The 15908-nt window shown below is 35.5% G+C and overlaps 1 protein-coding gene across 1 annotated transcript in view; it reads left to right on the top strand.

Moving 5' to 3' along the window:
• LOC106870932 (phosphatidylserine synthase 1) overlaps nucleotides 1–15908 on the top strand; it is a 59149-nt gene that overhangs the window by 38144 nt on the left and 5097 nt on the right. The window contains exons 4-12 of the mRNA XM_014917172.1: nucleotides 487–605; nucleotides 2633–2791; nucleotides 3406–3557; nucleotides 3988–4047; nucleotides 5347–5428; nucleotides 8256–8368; nucleotides 10640–10705; nucleotides 12740–12839; nucleotides 14233–14289. Of these exons, the coding sequence (XP_014772658.1) occupies nucleotides 487–605; nucleotides 2633–2791; nucleotides 3406–3557; nucleotides 3988–4047; nucleotides 5347–5428; nucleotides 8256–8368; nucleotides 10640–10705; nucleotides 12740–12839; nucleotides 14233–14289 (908 nt within the window). The remainder of the gene's footprint in view (nucleotides 1–486; nucleotides 606–2632; nucleotides 2792–3405; nucleotides 3558–3987; nucleotides 4048–5346; nucleotides 5429–8255; nucleotides 8369–10639; nucleotides 10706–12739; nucleotides 12840–14232; nucleotides 14290–15908) is intronic.

Below are 15908 nucleotides of genomic sequence, written 5' to 3'. Positions count from 1 at the left end.
TCTCTCTTTCTCTCTCTTTCTCTCTCTCTCTTTCTCTCTCTCTCTCTCTCTCTCCCTTCTCCTCCTGCTTCTCCACTTATTCCTCTCTCCTCATATATATTCTCTCTTTCTTTCAACAAACAATCTTTTGATATGTGAAACTAATTGTTGAACAATAATATATTAGTAATATAGCCAGTGAGTATTACCTTCTAGTAACTAAAAATCAACTAATAAAAAAAAAATCATATACTTTGGTTTGCTAAGACTATTATGACTGTAGTTTTGGCTATTTCCCATTATGTGTCAGCTGTAATGTTTCCTCAATCTGCCATAATTTATTACTCTATTGACAACAGTATCATAATATATATTTATATATATACTAGGTGTGTTTCATAATATCACATACTCAACTTCTTTCCACTCAATGAATTGTGTTACTTTCTTTGTCTCATTCTCCTCTTCAAATTCTTCACTGATTAAATATTATATTTCTATTTCTAGGACTCAGTGTCCTCTACTTCATGTTGTTGGTGTTCCTCTTGTTCCAGAACCCACATGATGCACGTGTAATTTTAGGTTGGCTTTACCATGACTTGAAAAACGGTACACCTGATGAAAAGGTAAGGATAGAAGTAGCAGGTTTCTTCAGCTTTGTGGAACTGTACAGCCTTAGATGATCCTTAACCCTTTAGCATTGAGATTACTCTGTCAAATGTAATGCTTATTTATTCACATTGTTTTGAATTAATCATTCAAGGTATTAATGATGAGATTGGGGTTTGTTTGTTTTTTTTCATTTTTTTTTTTTTAGAATGTCATTGTAGTATATATAGGTGGGAAAGGCTGGATCTGGTCTGTTTAATCATGAAACAGGTTGAAATATTTGGGTCAGATGGGGCGATATGGTTGGTTTAATACTAAAGGATTGAATGTATTCAATTTGGTTAATTCTTTTTTTTAAGTTAAGTCAGTGGATTGTAACTTTGAACATAAACTCTTCAGTTTCTTTACACACACACTGGTTGTCTGTGGGAATTGTCTGTCAGAGACATAGTTTTCATATCTGAGTCTGTGAAAAGCGTTTAATTGTGGAGGTAATCTAGATTTGAAAGGTCACTTCAGTGTAGACAAAAGTTTGGGCAGGAAAGAAACCATTGCTACTGTCTTCGAAGTAACCATGTTGAACATGCAGGAATTCTATACTCTGTATCAGATGTATAGAAGTAGTTAGCAGGAACAGCCACCTAAGAAATAAAATCTTTCTAACTTTTCAGGCGGCCAACTAGAAGTAGCTAATGGCTTTTCTGACTTAATCAAAAGTGAAAGCCAATGTAAAAGTAGCTGAGACAAGCTCAGGGAACTATTCCTTCTGTTGGCAACAAAAGACTTCTCTCTCCAAGGTCAGATTGTAATATGATGCTTGTGTATGAAGTATGATATTGCAAGGTCATCAGAAATAGGCCCTGAATATCAAGGATTTGTAAATGCTAGATAGAAATCAGACAAGCAAGCTCACCCAAGTGTAATGTCAATATGCATGAGTTAGGGAGCATGAGTGTGTTGAGAGAAACTTAGCATTGAAAATAACTGTAGCATACAAAACAGAAGACTACTACAGATATGTAATGCATATGAAAATGATAGTTGTGTGAAAAAGTATCAAATAATGGAAGTAAATGAGCATACAGAAGAGGAAGATGTAAAGAGTAGTGAGGTCTGATCTCAACATATTAGGCTTCTGAAAGATGATGAGGGACTGCAGCAATTGGCAAGGTGCTATATTGAAACTAGTTCATATATATATATATATATATACACATACATACACCCAGGCCTATTCCCCATTTTTTTAAGAGTGGGTAGCCACAACAAGACACACGCCAGGCATTCCATTCATTTCCCAGCTCAAAGAAGCAAGCCCCATTCTATGCTTGGGTCAAGGCGTAGAATGCAACCCCCAATATCAGCAGTGGGGCCTGATAGCATATGCTGGTTCTGTACCCCTTTGAACAACATCAAATTCGCTCATCCGTCCACAAACACTCCAAGCTTTCTTATCATTTATAAACTCTCTTGCCTCTCTCACTCCAACAAAACAAGAAAAACTAGTTCATACTAGCATAGAAAAGCAGATATAAAAATAATATTGCTGAATAAATTATAATTAGTATTCAAATGTCTTTATTAGCCTTGCAGGCCTGCTGTCCTGTGAAGATCTATCATAAACAAAGTGTGTGTGTGTGTGTGTGCACATTTAGTGTTATATGTTTGTGAACTTGCAAAAGTATAGTTTCATTTATTAAGTCAACAGTCAATATGTAGATCAATTCCTTTTGGCTGCAGGGCTGGATGTAACTTATACCTGATGTATTCAACATCATCATCGTTTAACATCCACCTTCCATGCTAGCATGGATTGGATGGTTTAGCAGGAGCCTGCACCAGACTTCTGTTTCTGTTTTGGCAGGGTTTTTTATAGCTGGATGCCCTTCCTAACATCCATGAATATATATAGTGCTGTCATCCTGTATAGTACTGTCACATTTCCATGCTCATATGAGTTGGAGGGAAATACCTTGATAAAAATATATTTAAAAAGAAATTACTTAAGGTAGATACTGACAAAGATTATTTCTTTTAAAACCAGGAATATGCTGTTAACTGTTCGGATATCAGTTGGTCTCGGCTGTATGAGCATGTGGACTTTTTCGCCTTTTCCCATTTTTTTGGTTGGGCTCTGAAAGCACTTCTCATCCGGCATTATGGAATTCTTTGGACAATCAGCATCTTGTGGGAAGTTACTGAGGTAAGTTGATTATTTACTACAAAATGCTTCTTTTTTTTTTTTTTTTTTCTGGTTGTTTGTTTTCCATTGTAAACCTCTCTGGTCATGACACTTCTACATTATCTAAGCAAGATCTTTTTTGCTTCTGCTTCTTTGTCTGCTTACATCTCTCTCTCTCTCTCCTCTTCTTCCTCTCACACAATTGATTAAATAGAATATCTGTTTGTGCTGTTGTTGAAGGAGCAGTCATGAATCATGTTGATTGATGTTCTGTTAACTGTACTAAAGCAGCAGGGCGTTTGAAAGTGACTGTACTGGTATAAATGGATATTTACTGGATGATGATACACCAGAAATGGTGGTGGAAAGTATCTACCATGAAGGAAAACCTTATAGGACATTGTTAAAAGTCAGATTTGAAACTGTTGAATATCAGATAATGATACAAGTTGAAAATATTATATGGAATTGATAATGGTGTGTAAATTACTGTAGCTATTGACAAAACCAAATAAGTGTTATTATAACAGTTGTAATGGTAAAATACTTTTATCAGAAAATGGCATTGTATGTATGAAATAAATTGTCAACCATTTTGTCATTCTTCAAAGAAACGTTTCCATTTCTCCTACTAGGCAGCATTTGTACATCTTCTCCCCAATTTCGCTGAATGTTGGTGGGATGCTCTGGTTTTGGATGTGTTAGTTTGTAACGGATTTGGTATTTACCTTGGTATGCTGGTTTGTCAAAAACTGGAGATGAGAACATATTACTGGGAGAGTATCAAGTAAGTAACTTCATTGCAACCCATTCTATTTATAATTTCATTCACATTTAGGATGTGATATAGAAATGTAAATTTACTTAGAATTTAACTGATACCTTATTTTTGTCCTTTGTTTCATTTTTAAAATTATTTAAATTAATGTTAAAAGAAGTACAATGATTTGTAAGACTAACTGTTTGACTCAGTTACTTGGCTGTGTGAACAGTTGGTCTAAAAGTAAAACCTCTCAATCAAGATGATAGGCAATTGATATGATCAATAAAGTATTGTTGTGTAAAATTAACTAACCTGTATCAACATATAAAAATGGATACCAAAACAATGATTACTATAATTATTACAGTGCTAAAGTAATGTAGAGGTTGCATGTACATTCACAAAGATTATTTTACAGACATGCACATTTATATCCTGATTGTTTGTTTCACAGAGATATCCATTCCACCACTGGAAAAATACGCCGAGCAGTTCTACAGTTTACACCATCCAGGTAAGTTTACCTGATTATATATATATATATATATACTGAAAGTCTACATCTATTGACAGTTTTGTGACAAATGCTTTAAACATCTTTCCATTGTCATTTTAATTACTGCACAACCCTCAAGCTAGATGGTCACTTTAATGTCTGTTTTCCATGCTGATATAGGTTGCATGGTTTAACAAGACCCAGCATGCCACAGGGCTGCACCAAGCTCCAGTGTATACTGGGTGCTTTTCTCTTTCTTTTTGGTTCCACTGGTTGCCAAGTAAGTTGTAAGACAAGAAAAGAACAGGAAAGTGGAATCCTCCATGACTAAATGGTGGGGTTGTATTAGGAGGTGGGAGAGGTACCTTTATACCAGGTGCTGATAGGCTAAAATATGATAGAGAGACAAGGACAGGTGTCTTGCTATACAGGAGGTACATGGTTACCCCACATTATAAGGGAAGTATTTTTGTGAGGCATGCACTCAGTTAAATATTGCTCAAAGTTGGGTTTATTTCTCAATTATGAAGGCCAGTAATTTGGTATTATATAACAGTTTTACCAGTCATAATTTAATCTGCAGCAAGCATCATCTAAAATATGCAAATGTTAAAACACACCAAATATAGCTGAAGACAGCTTTCATAAATATGTGTACATATTTGTATAATTGTGAGACAGTAGAATGTTAGTTTAGATGATTTGAAATCATCAATAAGAAAAAGCTATTGTAATAGGGAAGACACAGCTTAGAAATATCCCACCAATAGGAGTGTGTTGGTGAAAGCAAGTTTGTCTATCAGATACATGGCCTATTTCTACATTCTAATGTAATGATAAACTGAAAAATTGCCATTACTTGAATTTGTAGTGACGTCATTTGGCGCCAAAATACAGTCGCCATTACTGCGTTTTCATCTATGCATCCGCAGGGAATAGTTCCGGAAGGAACACAGGAAGAGTCCCATGCACATGCGTGGAATTCAACATCTAAACGTTCCCGCTTTTTTCACTCTCTTCTCGCCGGCCGGCGAAGAGGTAACACAGGTCCAACAGAGCTCTCTCACATGAGCGTGGTCAGGTCAAACTGTCTCTCCAACATTCCAACTCTGGGGACAGCTCACAACAACATTCCGGCGTCTCAGCAACCATGCCTATTTCCACCATAAATAAATATTGTTGTGTTGATAGTTCAGAGTCAGCGTTTCGTTGTTATTTAGAATTTAATATAGGAAAGTGGGTGTACACCTAATGGTGTATAACCACTTTCCTATAAATTTTTCTCAGTATACTTATATTTATTCTGTTTTTTTTCAGCTGGACTCATGTGCGATGGCTTGATCCCAATTCCTCCTACATGAGAGTGTTGGCTGTAGGTATTTTAGTTGTTATATGGCAGGTAAGTTGTATTTGTAACATTTTCATATATGTTGTCAAAGAAATGGTAGTAACAGGCTTAATGACTTGCAGTATTTTTCTTATGTATCTCTTACATTTTAAGTTTAGACCTTGTTAGTGTGTTGTTCTTTGCTTTTCACCTTTCTGGAGTTAATAAAAGTTGTACAAGTCATGTATTGCATTTGATTTGAGTGAATGATTGACATTGCTTTCTTACATCAGCTTAAGGCAACAGATTGAAGGATTGAAAATAAGACATACATGTATTTCTCAGGATCATTAGATATAAGTGGAGTGAAATGGCTGTAACTGAGAAATGAAACATTAGTGGTTAATTATTTCTATTGTTCCACACAGAAACTTAGTAAAGCTAATGTAGAATTATATTTACCTCCTAATTATAATGGGAGAAATGATAGTCAAATTGACTTCATTATTGTAAAGCTTCTAGTTAAGGTAGAGGTAGTCAGTTAGATGATTCAAGTTGCCTATACTTCAAGCACCTTCTGTCTACTTTTCTGCTATTATTTACTATACATATATTTTTTTTAATTTGCTGAATCTGGACTGTTCCCATGATCTTTGCCATCCTTCCTTGATCAGTAAGATTGATTGACCTTAATATTCTTCTTAAACCATTGTATGTCAACAATTGCAAGAAAGACATGAGAAGAAAGGAAGTTTCAGAAGGCCAGTGTTCACATTAAGGAGGACTGGAAGTGGTGTTTAGTGCATTGCTTGTGGTGAGGTGGGTAGATATAAGACTGATAGGAGACATGTATGCCTTGTTGGAGGTGAGCTCAGCCAACTCCATGGATCAGAGAGAAGGAACTATAGTGTGCTTGTGAGTGGCTTTATAACCCTTTATTAAATGTAGCCTAGGGTATCTGTGTAACAGCAGCAACATCTTTCCAGATGTGTGAGCAATACTCTATTGTAGCCCCTACCTAACCTTTGTGGAGTGTCCAATAATTGTTGGAAACTGTTGGGATGAGGACAGCTGTGTAAAGAAGTACCAATCTCAAATTGTGGAGGGAACCTGTGGTAGAGGTAGACCCAGGAAGACATGGGACAAGGTGATAAAGTATGATCTTCAAACTTTGGGCTTCATGGAGGCAATGACGAATGACCAAGACCTTTGACATTATATCATGCTTGAGAAGACCCATCATCATCATCATCATTGTTTAACGTCTGCTTTCCATGCTAGCATGGGTTGGACGATTTGACTGAGGACTGGTGAAACCGGATGGCAACACCAGGCTCCAATCTGATTTGGCAGAGTTTCTACAGCTGGATGCCCTTCCTAACGCCAACCACTCAGAGAGTGTAGTGGGTGCTTTTACGTGTCACCTGCACAAAGGCCAGTCAGGCGGTACTGGCAACGGCCACGCTCAAAATGGTGTATTTTATGTGCCACCCGCACAAGAGCCAGTCCAGGGGCACTGGCAATGATCTCGCTCAAAAATCCTACGAAGGCCAGTCAGGCGGTACTGGCAAAGGCCACGACAAGCCAAGTAAAATCACAGTCATGGCAGGTACTGGTGTTACACAAAAGGCACCCGTGTCAGTGGCACATAAAAGCAACTGTTACAGTCTCCAAGTGGTTGGCATTAGGAACAGCATCCAGCCATAGAAACCATGCCAAATCAGACTGGGGTCTGGTGCAGCCTTCCAGCCTGCCAGCCCTGATCAACCTGCCCAACCCATGCAAGCATGGACAATGGATCTTAACTGATGAAATGCTTCTGACCCTTGAAGAGAAGAGTCAGTTGTTAGAATATAGTCCAAGCTTCGTTAAGGATATGCTTGCCAAGATAGATTCTTGATTTTAGTGAAGCTCAACATTTGGTGCAATTGTGAGGGTTCTAATTGTGTGCTGTGTGTTAAGGTAGGGTTGCAATGATGTTTTCTTAATACGAGTAGTATTTGTGTTTTCTTTCTGTTGAGAGAGACAAGATTGATATAGCCCTATTAGCAGATACTTTTGTGGTGTCTGTTCATGGAATCAATGAAAGCTTGGTAAATGCTTGTCTATATTGCTAATGGAAGATGCATGGTTGGGAAAGATTAGGAAAGAATGGCGGGGTGTATTGTCATAATCAACGTGGTCGATGCCAGTGCTGTCTGATTGGCTCCCATGCTGGTGGCATGTAAAAAGCATCATTCGAGTATGATTGATCCAGTGCTGCCTGACTGGCTCCCATGCTGGTGGCACGTAAAAAGCACCTACTACACTCTCAGAGTGGTTGGCTTTAGGAATGGCATCCAGCTGTAGAAACCTTGCCAGATCAGATTCGAGCCTGGTGCAGCCTCCCTGCTTGCTAGTCCTCAATCAAACTGTCCAACCCATATTAGCATAGAAAGCGGGTATTAAATGATGATGATTTAATGTCCATGTTCCATGCTAGTATGAGTCATCTGCATAAATTAGTGTTGTCAAAAATTTGTTGTGAATAATACTGCACTGTCTTGGACAATCAGCTATAAATTTGATATTATCTCAAGCCTAAATGTTCCCCATAAGTTAATACAGAGCAGTAGAGATTTCAATTTAGTATTGACTTACTCTTAAGTGAATTCTCAACCAAAGTTGAAGGAATCCCTTTAGCTGAAATAAATGTATATACACATATGCATAGTGGTTGGGAAATTAAGATGCTGGTTTATTGACTGTGTTTATAAGTTCAAATCTAACTGCCGTTGTTCACCTTATACAAAGTGAATAACTCTGCTTTCTCCATTTTTCCTGACTCTTCTCCTCACACTCTTACTTCATACAAGAATGTATAGGTTATATTTTGTAAAATTTTTATATTCAATTTCAGGTTGCAGAATTGAATCTGTTCTTCCTAAAACACATATTTATGATTCCCCCTGCACATCCAGTCAATGTGATACGCACTGTGCTTATTGCACTTGTTTCTGCACCAGCAATTAGGTGAGTTTACTTTGAGTCTCAGAACTAGAATGGAGCCAGCAATTATGGATGTTAAACACTGGTTTGTAATAGTGAGTGTGTGCATGTGCACATATGTGTGCATGAACATCAGTTTTGGTACAATACTTTCATGATATGCTGTCTATTCCTTCTTTACAGTTGTGGTCACATGACAGCTTTATTTACATTTTGCCAGTAGCAGTTACAGAATACTAATTATATTGTCATCATACAGCATATGGTGTCTTCTATTATGTTTATATATGCACAAAATAAATTACCTCATGGCTGTGTAGTTGAATTTTGCACTATTTATCAGATCATCGCCATGGCAGAATGTTTAAAAAGCTTCCAAGTTTAATTCAGAGTATATTGGGCCTGAAGAATTTAAAGAGACATGAAATCATAATTGTTAGGTTCTATTCATGTACTCCCATTAACTTATATTTTTTAACTGAAAGCAATTTTTATAGCAAGGCTAAGTATGGTTTTTTCCAAATAGATTAAACTGCTTATGTTGAAGAAATATATGTGAATGTTTGATGAAAAATATCTTAAAACCAGATTTGGTACTTAGTTACCAAATTGATTTTAAAAAGTGACAGTGAGGAAGTAAAATTGGTGGTGAGGATCTACTTTTAGTCACTTTTTAATTTTAATTTATTTTGTTTCTTTCTGTGGTACTATAATTGATGTTTACCAGTTACATTAACAAAACCAGAACTATGAAATTTAAAATTTTCCTTGCTTTGAGATTAATATCACATGTTTGTGCCATCTTTATTATTGGGTCAGTGACTAAGATTGTTCAAGGGGTTAATCCTCAGGAAATATTTTGGACACTTTAATTCTGAAAAAAAAAAAATTTAGTCTGAATTGACTTTCTATGACATTTCCTGGCTCTCCAGCTTGAATATCTAAGAGATGTAGGTCATTTCTACAACTTGAGTCTATCCGATGTAGTTTATTTCTTATCTCTAGACACAAATACCCTGTGTTTTAAGGGAAGGAAATTAATGTTGTTATCTTCAAACATTTCCCAAGTAGGTTAGTCAATTAAGGGAAGTGAAATTACTCCAATCAAAGATCAGGGCTATTGTGTCAAATATTTCTTGCTTGCTGGTATTTATCCTGGAATTTGGATATCATTTTTAATGTTATTCAGATGCCAGTTTCTGGTGTCAGACTGATGTTGTACAGTTTATCCAGTAATATCGAAACAGTAAGTTGCAAGAAATCTTCATAAGTTCAGCAAAGCAGGCTCTTCAGTCATGTGACATCACCACTGTAGAGTGGTGGTAAGCCTTGAGAAAGTTACATATGGGTTTGGTTCCAAGCTTACTGATTAATTTCATTCTTATTCTCTTATATAACTGCTAGCACAGCCAAAAGGTAAACAATAGATAAGTGGTTCAAGTTTTCTTAGTGGGTCTATTATTCTTTTACCTAGACAGAAGTTCAGCTTTAAAAGAAAAAAAAAACCTTTTGCATTACTTAATACTTGCTATTTTTCTGGTTTTCTTATAAGTTCAGATCCTTATGCGATGAAATCTGGGTTTGCAACCATATTAATAATACACAAACAAAATAGATACAGTTAAAAAAGAAAGATTTCTAAATATCTATTTAGTAAAATAGTAGAATAAAAAAAAAAAAAGTTGTGAAGATCTGCTTCAACAAATGACAGAAAAATATGTAAGCAATTATCACTCATCATGAAAGGATCTGCTTAAAATATTGGCTGCTTTTCTTCTTTACAGTATAAAATTACAAGAAAGACTGTGTTAGCTAATTTGTTAATGTTCAGGAATACAAAAGAATTCAGTTTTCTTTCAGTTGAGTAACTTAAACTACTTTGAGCACTACTGTCTCTAAAATTTCTCCATTTTGTATAGCTTCCAGAATGTTTCCTTTCCTGCTTTTAGATTTATATTTCCCAATTCCTGGTTTTTGTCTTCCACTCTCTAAGAATCACTATTGTGGTTAGTTTTTTTCTCTTCATGTTTCAAGTATTATCTCAGTACTTTTATGATTCTTATTTTCCTTTCTCTCTCTCTCTCCCCTCCCACCTTACACACAATCTTTCTCACAATTTTCCCTAAAATATTTTAGCTGTATCATCCTTATGAAATATAGTTTTGTTAAGATGATAATTCATACTACAGTTACCATTTCTTGTCCCATTTTAATCCTCAATAGGATATTGTTCTATAAATGAGACATATTTTTATTGATATTGCAAAACAAACCAATTTCATTTCATTTTTACAGACAATATTATATGTATGTGACTGACACACAATGTAAGCGGGTTGGGACCCAGTGCTGGGTTTTCTGGTAAGTGTACTTTAACATTCTGATTCTTTTGTAACACTTTCATACAGTTAGTCCAATATCATTATTTTGTATTCATTTTTTGCTTTGCTTGGAGACATCTTACCACTTGTTGCAATCTTTGTCATTTCCTTTACAAAGTTCAGCTTCCTGAGATCAGTTTCACCATTTCTTTCCATACTGTTCTCTTCCACAGATTGCCCATTACTTCTTCTTTAGTTATTTGTCATCCTCCATTTGTTTCATATAGCCATCTCTCTTGCACACATCTGATTCTTCTTGTACCTAGTCTTTCCCTCATGCACTCTAATGTTACATATCCAGCAGAGCATGCTTGTTTCATTTCTTTCCAACCTTCACACATCTTCCACATTTAGTATCCATGTTTACTACTGTGCAATTTTTCAATTCATACATAAACTTTTCTTGCCATTTTCTTTTTCTGGCTATTATGCTACCACCCCGCCCGTACACTTTCACTGCTAATTAATTACTAATTAACTAGGTAACAGAAGCTAACAACTACTTCTAGGAGACCTTCCAAGCATTTGAAAGAATTCATTTTATTACTGCTAACTACTCCTGCATATCTGCTATAAACAATAATTCTCTATTAAGCCTTCCAGCAATCCCGCTGCATCACTTGTATGCCCTAAGTTTACACCACATGGCATTTCTACATATATCTTTCTTACATATCAAGCTTGGCCATCACCTACACCGCAGTGGAGTCTTACTTGATAACCAAGACATTTGTCTTTGTAAGGTTTACTTGAATCTAGGCTTTCCCTTCCACATTTGGAATTTCTTGTCTAAATCTATGAGACTTATACATTTCATTTAGAGGAAGTCCCCTTGGACAGCCAGTCTTAAAAATCAGTTATAGTCTAGAGAATGTTAACAAATAGGGGTATGATCATTGCTAACAGCATTTCTGTACCTGACTTGTCTTTCACAAACCATTCATCTACACTTAATTTCTTTAACGACCACTAGACTACATAGTGTAGTACCATGTTATCTCACTAGGAAGAGGGCATCAGTGGTGCTCTTCCTGTCACAAGCTAAACTGCATCTCATCTAAGTTAATTTTCTTGCTGACTAGTTGTGCTATAACCCATTCTTTTATTTTCATAGCTTGGGTCCATCAGTCCAATATAAAAGATGACTGAAGTAAACTGTCCAGAGATATTGTTTGGGCAGATGTCCAAGCTGGTATTTTTCCAAAATTATGATTTAAAATTTTTTTAAGTTAAGAAGAGGAGGTGGAAAGAGTTCTCATGACCATTACAAACTGTCCCAGAGTGGTGAAATTGATATAGTCTATACTTAGAACATCATTAGATTAGTACCTGCAGGAAAAGCAGGGGTGGGTAGGGAGTTGTTGTTCTGGTTTGAATGTTTCTATTAGTAAACTCTGTGAAAGAACCAAATAGTGTGTTTATTAAACAAGTCACTCTGCTGTGAAAACTTTGTTTTCTAAATGTGTAATCAATAATATCTCTTAATGGATTAAAGAACTAGTCATATAGTCATAATGGAGATTCTGCAGGTTGGAGATTTCTAGGATCTCCATCATAAAACAGCACAACTTTAGGCTTATCAAACAGTCATCTAAGTATTTATCAGAATATACATAAATTTGAAATATAACACTAAAGCTTTAAAAAATATTTTGAATGAGAAATATCTTTATGATGTGTTTTATATAGAGAGACTTTTCTATAATTTAAAATCTCAATGTCCCTGTCCATATATCTATAAAGATAAACTTTGTGTGAGGTAAATTTCACTACAGTTTTGGTTTCATAATATAAATGACAAAATTTTTATTATCCTCTTTTACTAGGCTCACTTTCTTCCCTAAGAACACAAGAAAACCATTCTGAAACTTTGAATCGTCATAATGGTGCTCAATCCTTAAATAGATTATAGGACATGATAATGAAAATATATCAAAATCTTAATTGATGTTCTTCTATTTTGGATATTTTACAAAACGTTTTTCTGAATTATTAACAATTTCTCCACTTTTAGTGCCATTACTTTAACAGAAGCTATTGTATGTGTCAAATTTGGAATGGACCTCTTCAAGAAAACAGTCATGATCTGGCTTCTCTTTTGGCTTGGAGTTCAAGTAAGTATAGATCCATTATTAATATTGTCATCAGTGTTTTTGTATGCTTTTCCCCAGGCTGGTGTGAGTTGGACTAGATTCTTCAAGGCAGTATTCAGACTGAGCTGCAGAATGTATTGTTTATAAGAAACTTGACCTCAAGGTAAACATTCCTGCATGCGTGCATATACACACACACAAACACACACACACACACACACACACACACACATATGTATCCTGTCTTGCAACTTCGCTCACAAGGCATTGGTCAGTATAAAGTTATAGAAGACACATACAGTAGATGAAACCTGAAACCATGTGCTTACTTAGCAAACTCCATTTTCACACTGCTGTGTCTATTTTTTAAAATTTTCTTTTAGAATTAACTCTTATTAATATACTTGCCTTATTTCATTGCCTCCTACTTTAAAAATTGTTGCATACATTTGCCTTGCTTGAAACTGGTGACAGGAAGAGTATCTGACTAAAGAAAATCTACCTCAACAAATTCCATCTGCTCAATGCAAGCAGGGAAAAGTGGATGTTAAGCAATGATGATAGACATGTATACACAATACTGGAAAGCTTCTATCTTGAGATATTTGATGTGAAATTATTGAACTATAATGTGCTCTCTTCTTTGTGCTCCATCCATCTTCTGACATCTTCAACTATTACTCTGATATTCAGGTTTATATTCATAGTAAATTCTTGTATCAATATATATACATAGAAATACTAATGACATGATCATGAAATAATTTTGAAGATACTCTTTGCTTTGTGTATATGTTTCTATCCATCCATCTGTCCATCCTTCCATCCACACACACACACACACACATACATGCACCTTATTTTTGATCCTAAGAAGGTGTTTGAATTGTTGAGCAAGATTTTGAAGATGGGTGACACAAATAAAATGCATAAGTCCCAATTTCAGAATCTGTTGTGAGCTTTATATTTTAGAAGCTACCTAACTAACAAATATATATATATTCCCATAATTTTGTTGTGGTGGAAATTTTTTAGGGGTGAAGATAAGCTATTAACCAACTGTAGTAGTTCAAACAAATATCACCTTTTTCTAAATAAAAAATATTAAAGGAAAGTATGGAGTCCTTACACTTCACTTTGTTTTCAAAATTTTGAAAAAGAAAAATCTGCAAGCGCCATATATAAAAAAAAAACTCCAGTATAAATGTATTTGACATTATTTCACAGAAGACTGACATTTTTGGTTTGTACATACTGCTGACAAATTCAATCTGGTGTTTCCATCCAAAGATTCTTTTAATTACAGATTTTTCTACTAGAATATGGAGACATTGTGATCAAAAAGTATAAACAGTCTCAGCTAGTTAGATTTTGCTTTCAAGACTATTTACTTTATATTTTTCTCTTCTTTCAGCTCCTAGGCAGTTTGGCCTGTGTTTACTCATGTGCACTGTTTGCTAAAAGAAATGAGGTAAATATAATTTTGATCTTTGATTCTGTGAGTATTTTAGTTACTTTCGTGACTTCAAAAATATGTGATTGTAGCTTATGTAGATTCTGTTAAGAGTTGATTAGAATACTTAGATGAGGGCCAATGTAGGCTGATATTAAATTTTCTTAGTTGCAATGAAAATAGGGGTGTCTGAGAGACAGAGACAGACAGACAGAGATGGAGAATGTAGTTTTCCTGCAGAAATGACAATGTTTCTAACTTCCTTTGTCCTTCTTAGACTGAGGTTAATCAATTTGATAGTTGATGTAATGTGTATTGTCTCAGGTTGGTTCATGCTTAAAATGAATTCACAATTGGCTTTGTTTGAGGGATATAATTCAGATGAAATAGATGTTACTTGCTCATCAAAGATTTAGCTAGAATAGTGGAGGGTAGAATTATGAGTTTAGGATGTTTCATTTGAATTGATTGGACTGAGAAAATGGTAATATATGCATGGAAAGAGAATTTCAAGAAGATGCTGTTCTAGGGAGAAATGAAGACCATTCAATGTGTGATGTGAAAGAAAAGTTTTTGTTTTTAGTGGAGGTAATGTATTGTCCTGAAAAGAGGGCAAATACAATTCAAAATATTTAGAATGCTTTTGTGACAGAGAAAGCCGGTAGTTTGTGACCATGTGATTAGAATAACATTTAAAAAATGTTGGGCCACACATAATAGTTCCGTTATTTGACTTATAATTCCATATATTATCATCCAACCCATGTTCTTTTGGAGAAATATAGTGGCTGGGTAAGGCGTAGGCATGGCTAATATGGTAAGAAGCTTGCTTCCCTACCACATGATTCCAGGTTCGGTCCTACTGAGTGGCACTTAAGGCAAGTGTCTTTTACTATAGCCTCAGGTTGACCAAAGCCTTGTGGATTTGGTAGATGGAAACTGAAAGAAGCCTGTCATATATATATATATATATATGTATATATGTATATGTGTGTGTGTCTGTGTTTGTCCCCCCACTATCACTTGACAACCGATGTTGGTGTGTTTACATCCCCAAAACTTAGCAGTTCAGTAAAAGAGACTGATAGAATATGTATTAGTCTTGCAAAGAATAAGTCTTGGGACCGATTTGGTCAACTGAAAGCGGTGCTCTAGCCTGGCCACAGTCAAATGACTGAAACAAGTAAAAGAATAAATAGAATATGGTAATATCTGATGTTAATAGCATTGGTTGTTTAATTGATCAGAGCAATACCTTGAAGGCAGTTAATTGTAAGCCTAAGAGCAAACCATAAATGCTGCACCCAAGGTTGAAATGGAACCCCATGCCATATTCTGTTACATAGTAGCAAGCTGCAAAAGACTCAGTGGTACAGTCAGCATAAATGGCACTCCTAGTTAAAATGTTAATTGAACTGTGAGGATGTAAGTCCTGCTAATGGTGATCAGGGCTAATGATTAAAGTGTAGAACTAATACACATATAGGTATGTAGGAATGAATTGTGTGTATAGTATCTATGTGTGACTGAGTGTATGCATATATGTGTGTGTGAATTTTTATACATATATACACACACACACACACACACACACACACACACACACACACACACACACACACACACACACACACACA

Source organism: Octopus bimaculoides, chromosome 3, assembly GCF_001194135.2.
Source record: "Octopus bimaculoides isolate UCB-OBI-ISO-001 chromosome 3, ASM119413v2, whole genome shotgun sequence".
In the NCBI taxonomy this organism is placed as follows: domain Eukaryota; kingdom Metazoa; phylum Mollusca; class Cephalopoda; order Octopoda; family Octopodidae; genus Octopus; species Octopus bimaculoides.
Note: the sequence above shows the minus strand (reverse complement) of the source record. Positions and strands in the feature narration are given on the sequence as shown.